This window comes from Taudactylus pleione, unplaced genomic scaffold, assembly GCF_031769625.1.
Source record: "Taudactylus pleione unplaced genomic scaffold, aTauple2 ptg000037l, whole genome shotgun sequence".
NCBI classification, from domain to species: Eukaryota; Metazoa; Chordata; class Amphibia; order Anura; family Myobatrachidae; genus Taudactylus; species Taudactylus pleione.
The window spans coordinates 11,714,099-11,726,443 of record NW_028284439.1 but is presented as its reverse complement, the minus strand read 5'-3'; the positions used below and the strand labels follow the sequence as shown (position 1 = coordinate 11,726,443).

General features: G+C 45.7%; 1 protein-coding gene across 3 annotated transcripts in view; it reads left to right on the top strand.

Annotated features, from left to right (window-relative positions):
- Positions 1-11,484, top strand: part of PLD1 (phospholipase D1) — a 262,771-nt gene extending 251,287 nt beyond the window's left edge. For all 3 annotated transcript variants that reach the window (XM_088452406.1, XM_088452407.1, XM_088452405.1), the window contains one exon: positions 9,710-11,484. In XM_088452406.1, the coding sequence (XP_088308532.1) occupies positions 9,710-9,934 (225 nt within the window). In that variant the 3' untranslated portion in view covers positions 9,935-11,484. The remainder of the gene's footprint in view (positions 1-9,709) is intronic.
- Positions 11,485-12,345: the final 861 nt, after the last annotated feature.

Below are 12,345 nucleotides of genomic sequence, written 5' to 3'. Positions count from 1 at the left end.
GCGAGCGCTGAGCGCTCGTAAGCGGGTCGATGTTGCCCAAGTGCGCATGCGCACGATGGAGGCGGCTCCGTCGTGCGCATGCGCGAGACCCGAATAACGACGGCCAAGCTGTCGTTATAGGTCTCGCACCAAAGGGGGCGTGCTGTCGATGGTGATTAACAGCATGCCCCCTTTGGTGGGCGTGCCGGGGGCGTGGCTGCCCAGACGGAGGCGTTCCCATGGGAACGCCTACTGTCTGGGGCCGGCCCCACTGACATCACTAGTGATGTCAGTGGGAGTGCTTTTGGCTCAGATAGAGCCAAAAGCACTCCAGGGCTTGCGGCAGCGAGACCCTACCACAGGGTCTCGCCGCAAGCCCAATGGTTGCGATGGTTTTGACCATCGCGACCATCATTTTGGCTGCTCGCTATAGCTGTGGGTGGTCACCCACAGCTATGCGAGCGGCCAGGAGTCCGCTCCAAAAAGAGGAGGGACGGCCCTGATTCAGAGGGAGCGCTCTGTCAGAGCGTCCGGCTCTGAATCAGGGCCACTGTCCTCCTATCTGCTGCTACCTCTGGGTATATAGCCGGCCCCAATCCACCAGGAAGTTGCCTGTACAACGATTGTTTTTCCTAGTGTTACTAGTTGAGCGCTCGTTCAAGGTTCCCCTGAGATTTCCTAGTGTTCTCTCTACTACGATTTGACCATCTCTGCCGGAGTGTCCCTCTGTGCCTTCTTCAGTACAACATCTGTGCCAGAGGGTCTACTCCGTGCTATTCTCAGAGCAGCAGTGCAGTTTACATCTCAAGCCTGCGTGCAAAATAGCGTTTCCACTCGGAGCTACAGTGTGCCCTTCACCTCAGCCTGTACGCAAATTAGCGTCTCCCTCCGGAGCATCAGTGTGACCACCACTCTCAGCCTGTGCGCAAACTAGCATCTCCTCCCGGAGCATCAGTGCGACCACCACTCTCAGCCTGTGTGCAAACTAGCGTCTCCTCCTGGAGCACCTGTACTTCTTGTCAAGAAATTATGTATCAGCTTCACAAGTGTGGTAGGCACCTCTACCTGTTGGTGCCTCCAGTACCAATTCCTTGTGTATTTGGGCTTCCCATTGAGACATATCCCTCAGGCCACTGTTTGTGTAGTTCTCTATTCCCTCGGGGCTTAGACACCATATTAAAGGATCACGACCTGCCTGCTGAGTGCAGCAAAACCCATATCCCGATTGGTAGGAGTTACTGGTGAACACCTCCCGGCAGGATAGATACCGCACCTTTGGTAGGGTCTCGCTAACGTCAAAGTCATGTGGAGATCATACATTCAGGCCCCTCGCCTCCGATTCTTTCCTCAACCTCGGACCTCCGCTTCCAAAAACTTAATGGCAATTGTGACAATCAGATTGATAGACTATAAATCTAGGGGAATATCTGATCACTCTCTGCTTGCCCTGGAATTTAGATGTCCAGTGTGGACAAACTTTCAGGAAACTAAACCCATTTTGGCTGATGCAGATGGGGGCTGGATCCAAGCTGGAGACTGCATGGGGGGAATTCTTTCTCATTAACTTGGGTTCTGCCCATAAATCTATTGTTTGGGATACATTTAAAGCTTGCGTGGTACGTGTATCTGAGTGCAAGGCTTTTTCCAGACGTAGAAAATTAGAATTGGAAACTACATGCAGAGCTGTTGAACTGGTCTACTTAAAGGAAGGGCTAGACTCTTCCAGGTTGGTATGGCTGTCTGCACAAAAAGAATGGATTAAATACCTTTTTGCAAAATCCCAATTTAGACTATTGTTTTCGCCCCAGTCCCATTATACACACGTGGCGTGGCTGGATAGTTATTTGGCAAACCTGGTTAAAGCCAAAAGGGTGTCTGCCACTAATATGGAGGTAGCTGACAACCATGACTCAGTCATGTCCTTGACCCCAGATATAAATGAGGTCTTCTTTTCATTCTATTTGTACAAATCGAGATTTAAATGTAGTCAAACAGGTCTTGAGGCTTACTTGTCGGATGTTAACCTCTCCACCTTGACTGTAGGGGCTCAGACCTTTCTTAATGCCCCTTCGATATAGCCAATCGCTCCTTCCCAGAGACAAGGCTCCCGGCCATGGAATTGTTTTAAAAACATACCTTGTTCTATGTACCTCAACTCCTTAAGTCGTACAACAGTTTGTATGATGGGACGCTTTTCCCACATTCTATGTCTGAAGCTCTTGTCTTGCCTAAGCCTGGGAAGGATCTGAGATTTTCTTCCTCTTATCTCCCTATTTCCCTCCTTCCCACAGATGGCTCAGGTAATCACATAAATGATGCATCCAGACCAGGCGGGATTCATGCCCAGCAAGTCCACCTGTGTAAATATTAGGGGTGAGCGGGTTCGGATTTCCCTGAAACCCGAGCCCCCCCGATACGAGGCCGATCCGAGTCAGGCTCGACTTTTCCCGCCTGACTCGAATCTGAAATCGAGGCAAAACGTCATCATCCCGCCTTCCGGGTCTCGCGGGTTTTGGATTCTATATAAGGTACCCGTGTCGGCGCCATTTTCTCACTCGACTGTGGACAGTGAAGAGGGAGGGTGGGAGTTAGGGTTGGCTGGGCTGTGTAGTGTAGTGCTGTGCTGCTGTTGTCCATAGGGGCTGTGTCCACTCCTCCAAAGTCCATAGGGACTGGCTGTGTTGTGCTGTGCTGCTGTTATCCATAGGGGCTGTGTCCACTCCTCTAAAGTCCATAGGGGCTGGCTGTGTTGTGCTGTGCTGCTGTTGTCCATAGGGGCTGTGTCCACTCCTTCAAAGTCCATAGGGGCTGGCTGGACTGTGTTGTGCAGTCAGTTGTCCATAGGGGCTGTGTCCACTCCAAAGTCCTGTGCAGTGTCCCAGTCCTAAAGGGGTGCTGTAGTGTTGTCCAGGGGGTGCTCTGTCCATCAGGGGTGCTCCCCCCAAGTGCCAAAAAAATAAATATTTTTTCTGTGTTTGTGAATTGTGTGCGCAGTAGCCGCACGTGCATCAACAAAGTAGTGCCAAGCGTGCGCCTGTGTCATAGGTAAAGGGCCGGCTGGCTTGACCGTTAAAGGGTGCTGTAACCCCCAAAGTGCACTCCAAAAAAAATAAAAAAATATATTTTTTTGTGTTTGTGAATTGTGTGCGCAGTAGCCGCACGTGCATCAACAAAGTAGCGCCAAGCATGCGCCTGTGTCATAGGTAAAGGGCCGGCTGGATTGACCATTAAAGGGTGCTGTAACCCCCAAAGTGCACTCCAAAAAAAATTTAAAAATATATTTTTTTTGTGTTTGTGAATTGTGTGCAGTAGCCACACGTGCATCAACAAAGTAGCGCCAAGCGTGCGCCTGTGTCATAGGTAAAGGGCCGGCTGGCTTGACCGTTAAAGGGTGCTGTAACCCCCAAAGTGCACTCCAAACAAAATAAAAAAATATTTTCTGTGTTTGTGAATTGTGTGCACTGTGGCTGCACGTGCATCAACAAAGGAGGAGCGCCAAGCACGCGCCTGTGTCACAGTAAGTAAAGGGCCGGCTGGCTTGTCTGTTGAAGCGTGCTGTAACCCCCAAAGGGCACTCCAAACATAATAAAAAAATATTTTCTGTGTTTGTGAATTGTGTGCACTGTGGCTGCACGTGCATCAACAAAGGAGCTGCGCCAAGTGTGCGCCTGTGTCCCATAAGTAAAGAGCCGGCTGGCTCATTTCTTAAAGGGTGGTGTAACCCACAAAGTGCACTAGTCTCCAACAAAAATAAAAAATTATTTTCTGTGTTTGTGTGCACCTTCGCCGCACGTATATATCAATATATCATCCGAGGACCAAACTTTCTCCGTTAAAAATAAAATAGGGAAAGATCAAGAACTACTTCCTCCTAGTGCTGAAGCTGCTGCCACTAGTCATGACATAGACGATAACATGCCATCAACGTCGTCTGCCAAGGCCGATGCCCAATGTCATAGAAGAGGGCACATACATTCCCAAATGACAAAGTTCAGGAAAATGACCTTAAAAAAAACATTTAAATCATCTGAAGAGAAACTTAAACTTGCCAGTATGCCATTTACGACACGGAGTGGCAAGGAACGGCTAAGGTCTTTCCCTATGTTCATGACTAGTGGTTCAGCTTCACATGACGATGGAAGCCCTCCTCCCGCTAAAAAAATCTTAACGAGTTAAGCTGGCAAAAGCACAGCGAAGAACTGTGCGTTCTTAGAAGATATCACAAATCCCCAAGGAGTGTCCAAGTGTGGTGCCGGTTGCGATCCCTGACCTTCCCAGCACTGGACGGGAAGAGGTGGCTCTTTCCACCATTTGAATACCCCCTGCAAGTGCTGAAAGGAGCACCCACAGTCCACTTGCTGATATGCAAATTGAAGATGTCACTGTTGAAGTACAACAGGATGAGGATACTGGTGTAGCTGGCGCTGAGGAGGAAGTTGGCGAGGAGGATTCTGATGGTGATGTGGTTTGTTTAAATCAGGCTCCGGGGGAGACAGTTGTTGTCCGTGGGATGAAAAAGCCCATCACGGTCATGCCTGGGCAGAAGACCAAACATTCCACCTCTTTGGTCTGGCAATATTTCTATCCAAATCCGGACAACTGTCTTGCCGTATGTACCATATGTAAAGGTGAAATAAGTAGGGGTAGGGACGTTAACCACCTAGGAACATCCTCCCTTATACGGCACCTGCAGCGCGTTCATAAAAAGTTACTTTCAAGTTCAGAAACTTTGGCTAAGACCGTAAGCAGTTCAGGGACACCTAAATCCCGTTGTCCTGTTGTATCCAAGCACCTGCAAACCACACCGTCAACTCCCTCCTCGTCAACTTCCTCCTTAGTCAGGATCGGAAGCAGTCCTGCAGGCCATGTCACTGGCATGACTGACTCTCCTATCCGGGATTCCTCCGGAGGATCCTGCATTGCTACGCCTAGTGCTGCCGCTGTTGCTGCTGCTGGGAGTCGTTCATCATCCCAGAGAGGAAGTAGGAACACCACTACTTTTACTAAACAATTGACCCTCCAACAGTCCTTAGCGAGGAGGATGAAGTACGACAGCAGTCATCCTGAAGCAAAACGTATAACTGAGACCTTGACTGCTATGTTGGTGTTAGACGTGCGTCTGGTAGAGGTAGTGTGTCCCCGGTTCCAAATCCCGTCTAGATTCCACTTCACTAGGCAGGCGATACCGAGACTGTACAGAAACGTCAGAAAAAGTGTCCTCAGTGTCCTGAAAAATGCAGTTGTACCCAATGTCCACTTAACCACGGACATGTGGACAAGTGGAACAGGGCAGACTAAGGACTATATGACTGTGACAGCCCACTGGATAGATGTATCACCTTACGCAGCAACAACAGCAGCGTCACCAGTAGTAGCATCTCAGAAACGCCAAGGCAGGCTACGCTGTGTATCACCGGTTTCAGTAAGAGGCACACCGCCGACAACCTCTTAGAGAAACTGAGGGAAATCATCGCCCAGTGGCTTACCCCACTTAGACTCTCCTGGGGATTTGTGATATCTGACAATGCCACCAATATTGTGCGGGCATTACATTTGGGCAAATCCCAGCACGTCCCATGTTTTGCTCACACAATAAACTTGGTGGTGCAGAATTTTCTGAAAAGCGACATGGACGTGCAGGAGACGCTTTGGGTTGCCCGAAAAATTTCTGGCCACTTTCGCCATTCAGCGACTGCGTGCCGAAGACTGGAGCGCCAGCAAACACTCTTGAACCTGCCCCGCCATAAACCTGAAGCAAGAGGTTGTGACGCGGTGGAACTCAACCCTCTATATGCTTCTGAGGATGGAGGAGCAGCTAAAGGCCATTCAAGCCTATACATCCACCTATGACATAGGCAAAGGAGTGGGTATGCACCTGACTCAAGCGCAGTGGAGAATGATTTCCGTGTTGTGCAAGGTTCTCCAGCCCTTCGAACTTGCCACACGTGAAGTCAGTTCAGACCCTGCCAGCTTGAGTCAGGTCATTCCCCTCATCAGGCTTTTGCAGAAGCAGCTGGAGAAAGTGAAGGAGGAGCTAAGACGGAGCGATTCCACTCGGCATGTGGGACTTGTGGATGAAGCCCTTCATTCGCTTTGCCAGGATTCCAGGGTGGTCAATCTGTTGAAATTAGACCACTACATTTTGGCCACCGTGCTCAATCCTAGGTTTAAAGCCTATGTGGTGTCTCTCTTTCCGGCCGACACAAGCCTGCAGAGGTGTAAAGACCTGCTGGTGAAAACACTGTCAGCTGAAGCATAACGTGACACGTCAACAGCTCCTTCTTCATTTTCTCCCGCAACTGGGGCTGCCAGGAAAAAACTTAGGTATTCTAAGCAACCCGCTGGCGGTGATGCAGGGCAGGCAGGACCAAGTTTGGACATCTGGTCCGGACTGAAGGACCTGGCAACAATTTCTGACATGTCTACTGTCACTGCATATGATACTGTCACCATTGACAGAATGGTGGAGGATTACATCGGTGACAGCATCCAAGTAGGCATGTCAAACAGTCCGTACCTTTACTGGCAGGAAAAAGAGACAATTTGGAGGCCCCTGTACAAACTGGCTCTATTTTACCTGAGTTGCCCCCCCCCTCCAGTGTGTACTCTGAAAGATTGTTTACTGCAGCCGGGAACCTTGTCAGCGAAAGGCGTAGGAGGTTGGTTCCACAAAATGTGGAGAAGATGATGTTCATAAAAATGAATTAGCAACTCTTCCAGGGAGACCAGCCTCCAGAACGTACAGAGGGACCTGTGGTGGTGGATTCCAGCAGGGACGAGTTAATACTTTGTGAGGATGAGGATGTACACAACACTGAAGAGGGTGAGGTATCGGTGGATGAGGAGAATGAGGACGACATCTTTCCTCCATAGAGCCAGTTTGTGCAGGGACAGATTAATTGCCAGCTTGTTTTGTGGGGGCCCAAACGAACCAATAATTTCAGCCACAGTCGTGTGGCAGACCCTGGCGCTGAAATGATTGGTTTGTTAAAGTGTGCATGTCCTGTTTATACAACATAAGGGTGGGTGGGAGGGCCCAAGGACAATTCCATCTTGCTCCTCTTTTTGTCTTTGCATTATGTACTGTTTGGGGCCTAGTTTTTCAAACTGCCATCCTGTCTGCCAGTCACTCCTAGATGGGCCGACCACTCATGTCGCTTAGCATAGTCATCCAGCTACCTCGGTGCAACCTTTTGGACATAAAAACACTATTGTGAGGTGTTCAGAATAGACTGGAAATGAGTGGAAATTAAGGTTATTGAGGTTAATAATAGCATATGAGCAGAAAAACCCACAAATTCTGTGATTTTAGCTGTTTTTATGCTTTTTTTTTTTTTTTAAATACAGATCCAGAACACAAAACCCAGAACCCAAAACACGGAAGGGTGGTTTTGGCAAAACCAATCCAGATCCAAAACACAAAGAAAGATCCAGATCCAAAACCAAAACACAAAACACGAACAGTGGCCGGTGCACACCCCTAGTAAATATCTGACATTTACTCACTAATTTGCCTCAAAGGTTTTTGAATCAGTGGAGTGGCCCTTTCTGTGGGAGACTATACAATGTTTTGGTATGGAGCTGGATTTCATCAGATGGGTTTGTCTGTTGTACTCTAATTCAATGGCTCGGGTATCTGTTACTGGGTTCATATCCCCATTGTTCCCTCTATTCAGGCATGCAGCATGGATGCCCCATGTCACCTACCATATTTGCTATTCCAATTAAACCCCTAGCATGTTTGATACTAGTTCATATGGGAATAGATTGTTCCAAATTAGGCTGCAGGACTGACAGTGTCCTTTTACGCTGATGACCTGCTGCTTTTCTTGTCCAACTACAAGGTGTCATTACCCAGAGTTCTCCAGCTGATTAATCACTTTGGCACATTTAATGGGGTAAATGTCCTGCGTCTTCACCTACTGATCTCCCCTTGCAATGGGTTGATCAAGTTATATACCTGGATATATGGATAACTAACACCCCACAAGATTATATTGACCTTAATATAAAGCCACAGATTGATTGCCTTAAGGCACAATCACGGGCAGGGTGTGGGCTTCCTCTTATCCTTACTGGTCGAGTTAGATTGATTAAAATCATTGTTAAGCCCAAGCTCCTCTATGTATTTCAACAATCAGCCATTTAGCTTCCCTAAATTTCCATACAATACACACTCTCACCTCCTCTCCGGTCTGCGTGAATCGCCATGCTCGCACACTGCTTGAATATCCTTACTAGACCCGATGAGATGGGTGGTCTGACATTCCCTTGCATCCACTATTATTATATGCTGGACAATTGGCTCATTTACGGTCCTGGATACAGGACATTGACGGTGAAGCTCTGCATGCTCTTATGGTGGCTTAAGGTGTCTCCCAGTCATACCTCGCTTCAAACACTACTTAGTAGTAGAGAACTAAGATGAGGGATCCCATTATTTAATCAGGCTCTCCATATCTGGAATGAGGTCTATGTAATTTTGGATACTAGTGGCTAGGATCCGGGTTCCCCTCTGTGGAATGCCAGGGGACTGTCAGAGTTAGTGATGACAAAGTTAGTAACGCTGCAGACTCATGCGATTTGGGTAAGATGGGGAACGATCTGCAGTGTGCAACCATATGAAGCTAGAGTGCTTGCCAAACTCCGTTTGGAATTTGGGACCCCCTCTTCCCGGTTCTACAGGTACCTACAATTTCGACACGCCCTTGCTGTACAGTTTGTTGCTGCTTCCCCTTTTATACAGGATTCCCTACCTAAATTTCTGAATACAATTGGCCCTCGTTGGAACCTTTCCTGTTTATACTTTTATGTTATGCAGGCTCACCATTCAGATGACCTGACAGGCCTTAGGCTCACATGGGAGGCAGCTGTAGGACCCCTGGAGGATGAACTTTGGAGAATGGCTCTGGAAAGCTTTGGGGTTTCCACAGCTTCAGTACGCTTTCAGCAGATTCAATTGTTTATCTTACATACAACTCATTATTTTATCCCCAGTACGTTTATGTAGATTTGGTGGCCGTCCCACACCTGAGTGCCCAAAGTGTGGTGATTCACGGGGCACATTCTCCCATCTATTATGGCACTTTCCTGGAATTATATATTTTTTGACACCAGTAATTCAAGCAGTTTCATCCATGAGGGTCTCCTTGTAGCTCCTGGCTCTAACAATGCGTTCTATTGTAGATTGTGGCTGAGGACCCTCTTGACAAATATACTAGTCAATATATTTGGTTAATACTACTATTGGACATGAGAAATTTGTGTATTTGGCTAGGAAGGTGGAATCCAAATTTGACCGTATCTGGTCTAAGTTGCTAGAATCTACTTATGCCCAACTAGATACCCCCCTTCCCTGGCCTTGTTCTTCCTGCACCTCAAGTCCTGGTGGCTGCAGCATTCTAGGAACCACACCAATTTGTGGAAGTCAGTATGAACATAGCAAGAAAAAAAAGACAGTACATTACAGGACATGGACAAGGTCTATAAACATTGCTGTATCAGTCATAATGTCCAAATAGGAGACAGGGCAGCAGAACCATTGTATGCAATGGGGAGGAGATGATGGTATAAGTGAGGGAGGGAAAAGCACATATAGGAAGAGGATCCTGCTCGGGAGAGCTTACAATCTAAAAAAGACTCTATTAATAAATAATAATACACTGTATGTATGATGCAAAATAAGGAAGCAGCACATATTTACCAATCTTCTTATGTTATTTCAAACTAGGTGTTCCGATGTCTTCCCAGTGATGAGGTGCACAACTTTGTCCACTTGCCTGAATTCCTTGCCAAGCCAGCACTGGCCATACAGGACCGCGTGAAAGCGCAGGAAGAAGTGCAGAGGATCCGAGGGTTTGTCGTCCAATTTCCCTTCTTATTCTTATCTGGGGAAAATCTCTTACCATCCATGGGAACGAAGGAGTCCATAGTGCCCATGGAAACGTGGACCTGAAAGAAACTTAACTGAATTAATTTAAATGGCAGAATTCTTTTGTGTACTCATACAAGAAGAGGCTGAAATACATGTAATGAATCTTCCTTTAGGCTACAATCTCTGCCCAGGTTGGCATTTGTTCTCAATGTCAAATTTCAAGTACTTTTGCTAATTATACTACAATGTTCATGTATCATTCTCTGTGCAGCAGATTTTTAATAGCCACTTTATTTAGATTTAACAAATCGTGTATGTTCTCATCCAGTGTGTTTTCTATACAGCCCAAATGATCTGTTTATGGTATAATACATGATCTCTTTATATCTAAACGTTTAAACTGAAGTGGACATGTAATATAACTTGTAGGTGGGATCAAGCATTCTGTGGACAATGATAGTGAATAGTAAAGGTTTCTTCTAGTGAAGATGGAGACAACCTGTGGCTATTCAGATGTTATTGATGTGTCTGGCAGAACATGCTGGGAGTTGTAGTTCAGTAGTAGGCAGAAAGCCTCAGAATTGCTGCCATATCTATATGCAAAATGAAACACTAACATTTCTCTTGGCAATGCTGCTAACTGCATTTGATGCCATGTGCTGACAAATGTTACTGAACAGATGGAAAGTAAGGCCTATATCTTCTCTGTGATCTTTCCCTTTTAAGTTGTATTCCAATAGACGGCAAGCCATGAAATCCAGGTGCCAACTACATCTGCTTGTTAGCGTATGTCAGGGAATACTAAACTTTACTGAATGTCCAAAAAAGGACAACCCAAAGAAGCTGTCTTATAAAAAAAATCAGCTTATTGTCATATACTGTATGTATTTATTGAATTGCACAAGTGGTGTACCTTACACAGCACTGCAGACAGAGGGCACTGCTGTGCAGTAACATTGTTGAAAGTTGAGCCATGGGGAACCCGAGGACAATGCACTGTAAGGGTAGTGAAACTTACATTATAATATAAAATGATGTTTGGCTCCTGGTGAGGGCAAGTCATGATTTTTTGTCATACATTTCATTTATTACTAACAAAAACACGGAATTTAGTATTACTTCGGTCCTTCATTTTAAGTTGTATGTCTAATCTGGTCCATGCTTGAGTCTATTGTGGATTTTTTTTTTATATATATATCTTTGTTTGTAGTTCAAAATTATGAATTTAATTATGGTTTAAAACTGTGATAAATCTCTGATCCCATATTTAATTGATGCTAAATTCCGTTAATCAATAAGCCAGTGCTTTATGGTAGACATGTAATGTGAGATAGATGACATGTATAAATGTATTTTTATGTTAAATATCAAGACAAATATAAAAGTATAATGTAACATGCAGAATGTATTTTCTATGACTGTAAACATGGATCACTTTGTACACGTTAGGTAGAACTTTGTTGGGCTAATGAACATGCGGTTGAATAGACTTAATTTCCTTCTGTGAAGGGTTATCCACAGTACAGCTATGTACACTGCATGACTCTGCCTATCTATGCTAGTCATTGTAATTACATTTTAATTAATTGTTTCAATGACTGTATTTGTTTTAATTAAAATATGGCAACCTGTTTGTTTGCACACTTGAAAGGATATTTCAGTAACAATGGAGCACAACACTACTTTCTTATTAAAGTAAACAGTTTGATCCAGCAGCATTGTAATCCGGGGTGTAACATTCAACCTACACTACATGGCCAGAAGTATGCGGACACCCATTCTAACTAGTGTGTTTGGCCATTTCAGCCACACTCTTTGCTAAATTGGGCTCCAAGCCTACAGCCATGCAAGCTGTATAATCCAACATTAGCAGAATGGATTGTACTGTAGAGCTCAGTGACTTTCATTGGGGCAATATCGTAGAATGCCACCTTTGCAACACATTTCTGCCCTGCTAGAGCTGCCCCGGTCAGCTGTAACTTCTGTTATTGTGGAGAGAAAACATGTAGAAGCAACAACAGCTCAACTGAAGCAGCCACATAACCTGCAGCATATAACTCATAAAAACACTCACCACCGAGTCCTAAACTGCCTCTGTAAGCAAAATTAGCATTAAGAAGAATGTTGGTGTTGCGCTTATAAATGACCGATTCAAATATTAAATTCATTAATAACTGGGCATGGCAGAAAATGTCTGCCATGCCCAGTTATTAATTAATTTAATATTTGAATTGGTCATTTATAAGCGCAACACCAACATTCGTCTTTTGCTTGCCTGAGACTACTTAGGTAATCTCGTTTTTTGGGGTTCCTCACAGACCCTTAGGTGTGTGCAGCTATTTTACATACTTATACATTTATATATAGAATCTGACTGAAGTTACAGTCATATTGGGCCTCATTCTGAGTTGGACACAATGTCGGACATGTTTTTTTCTACTGCACGTGTCCACTAGGCATGCAGAGTCCGTGCACACAGCGTTGTAGTTGCG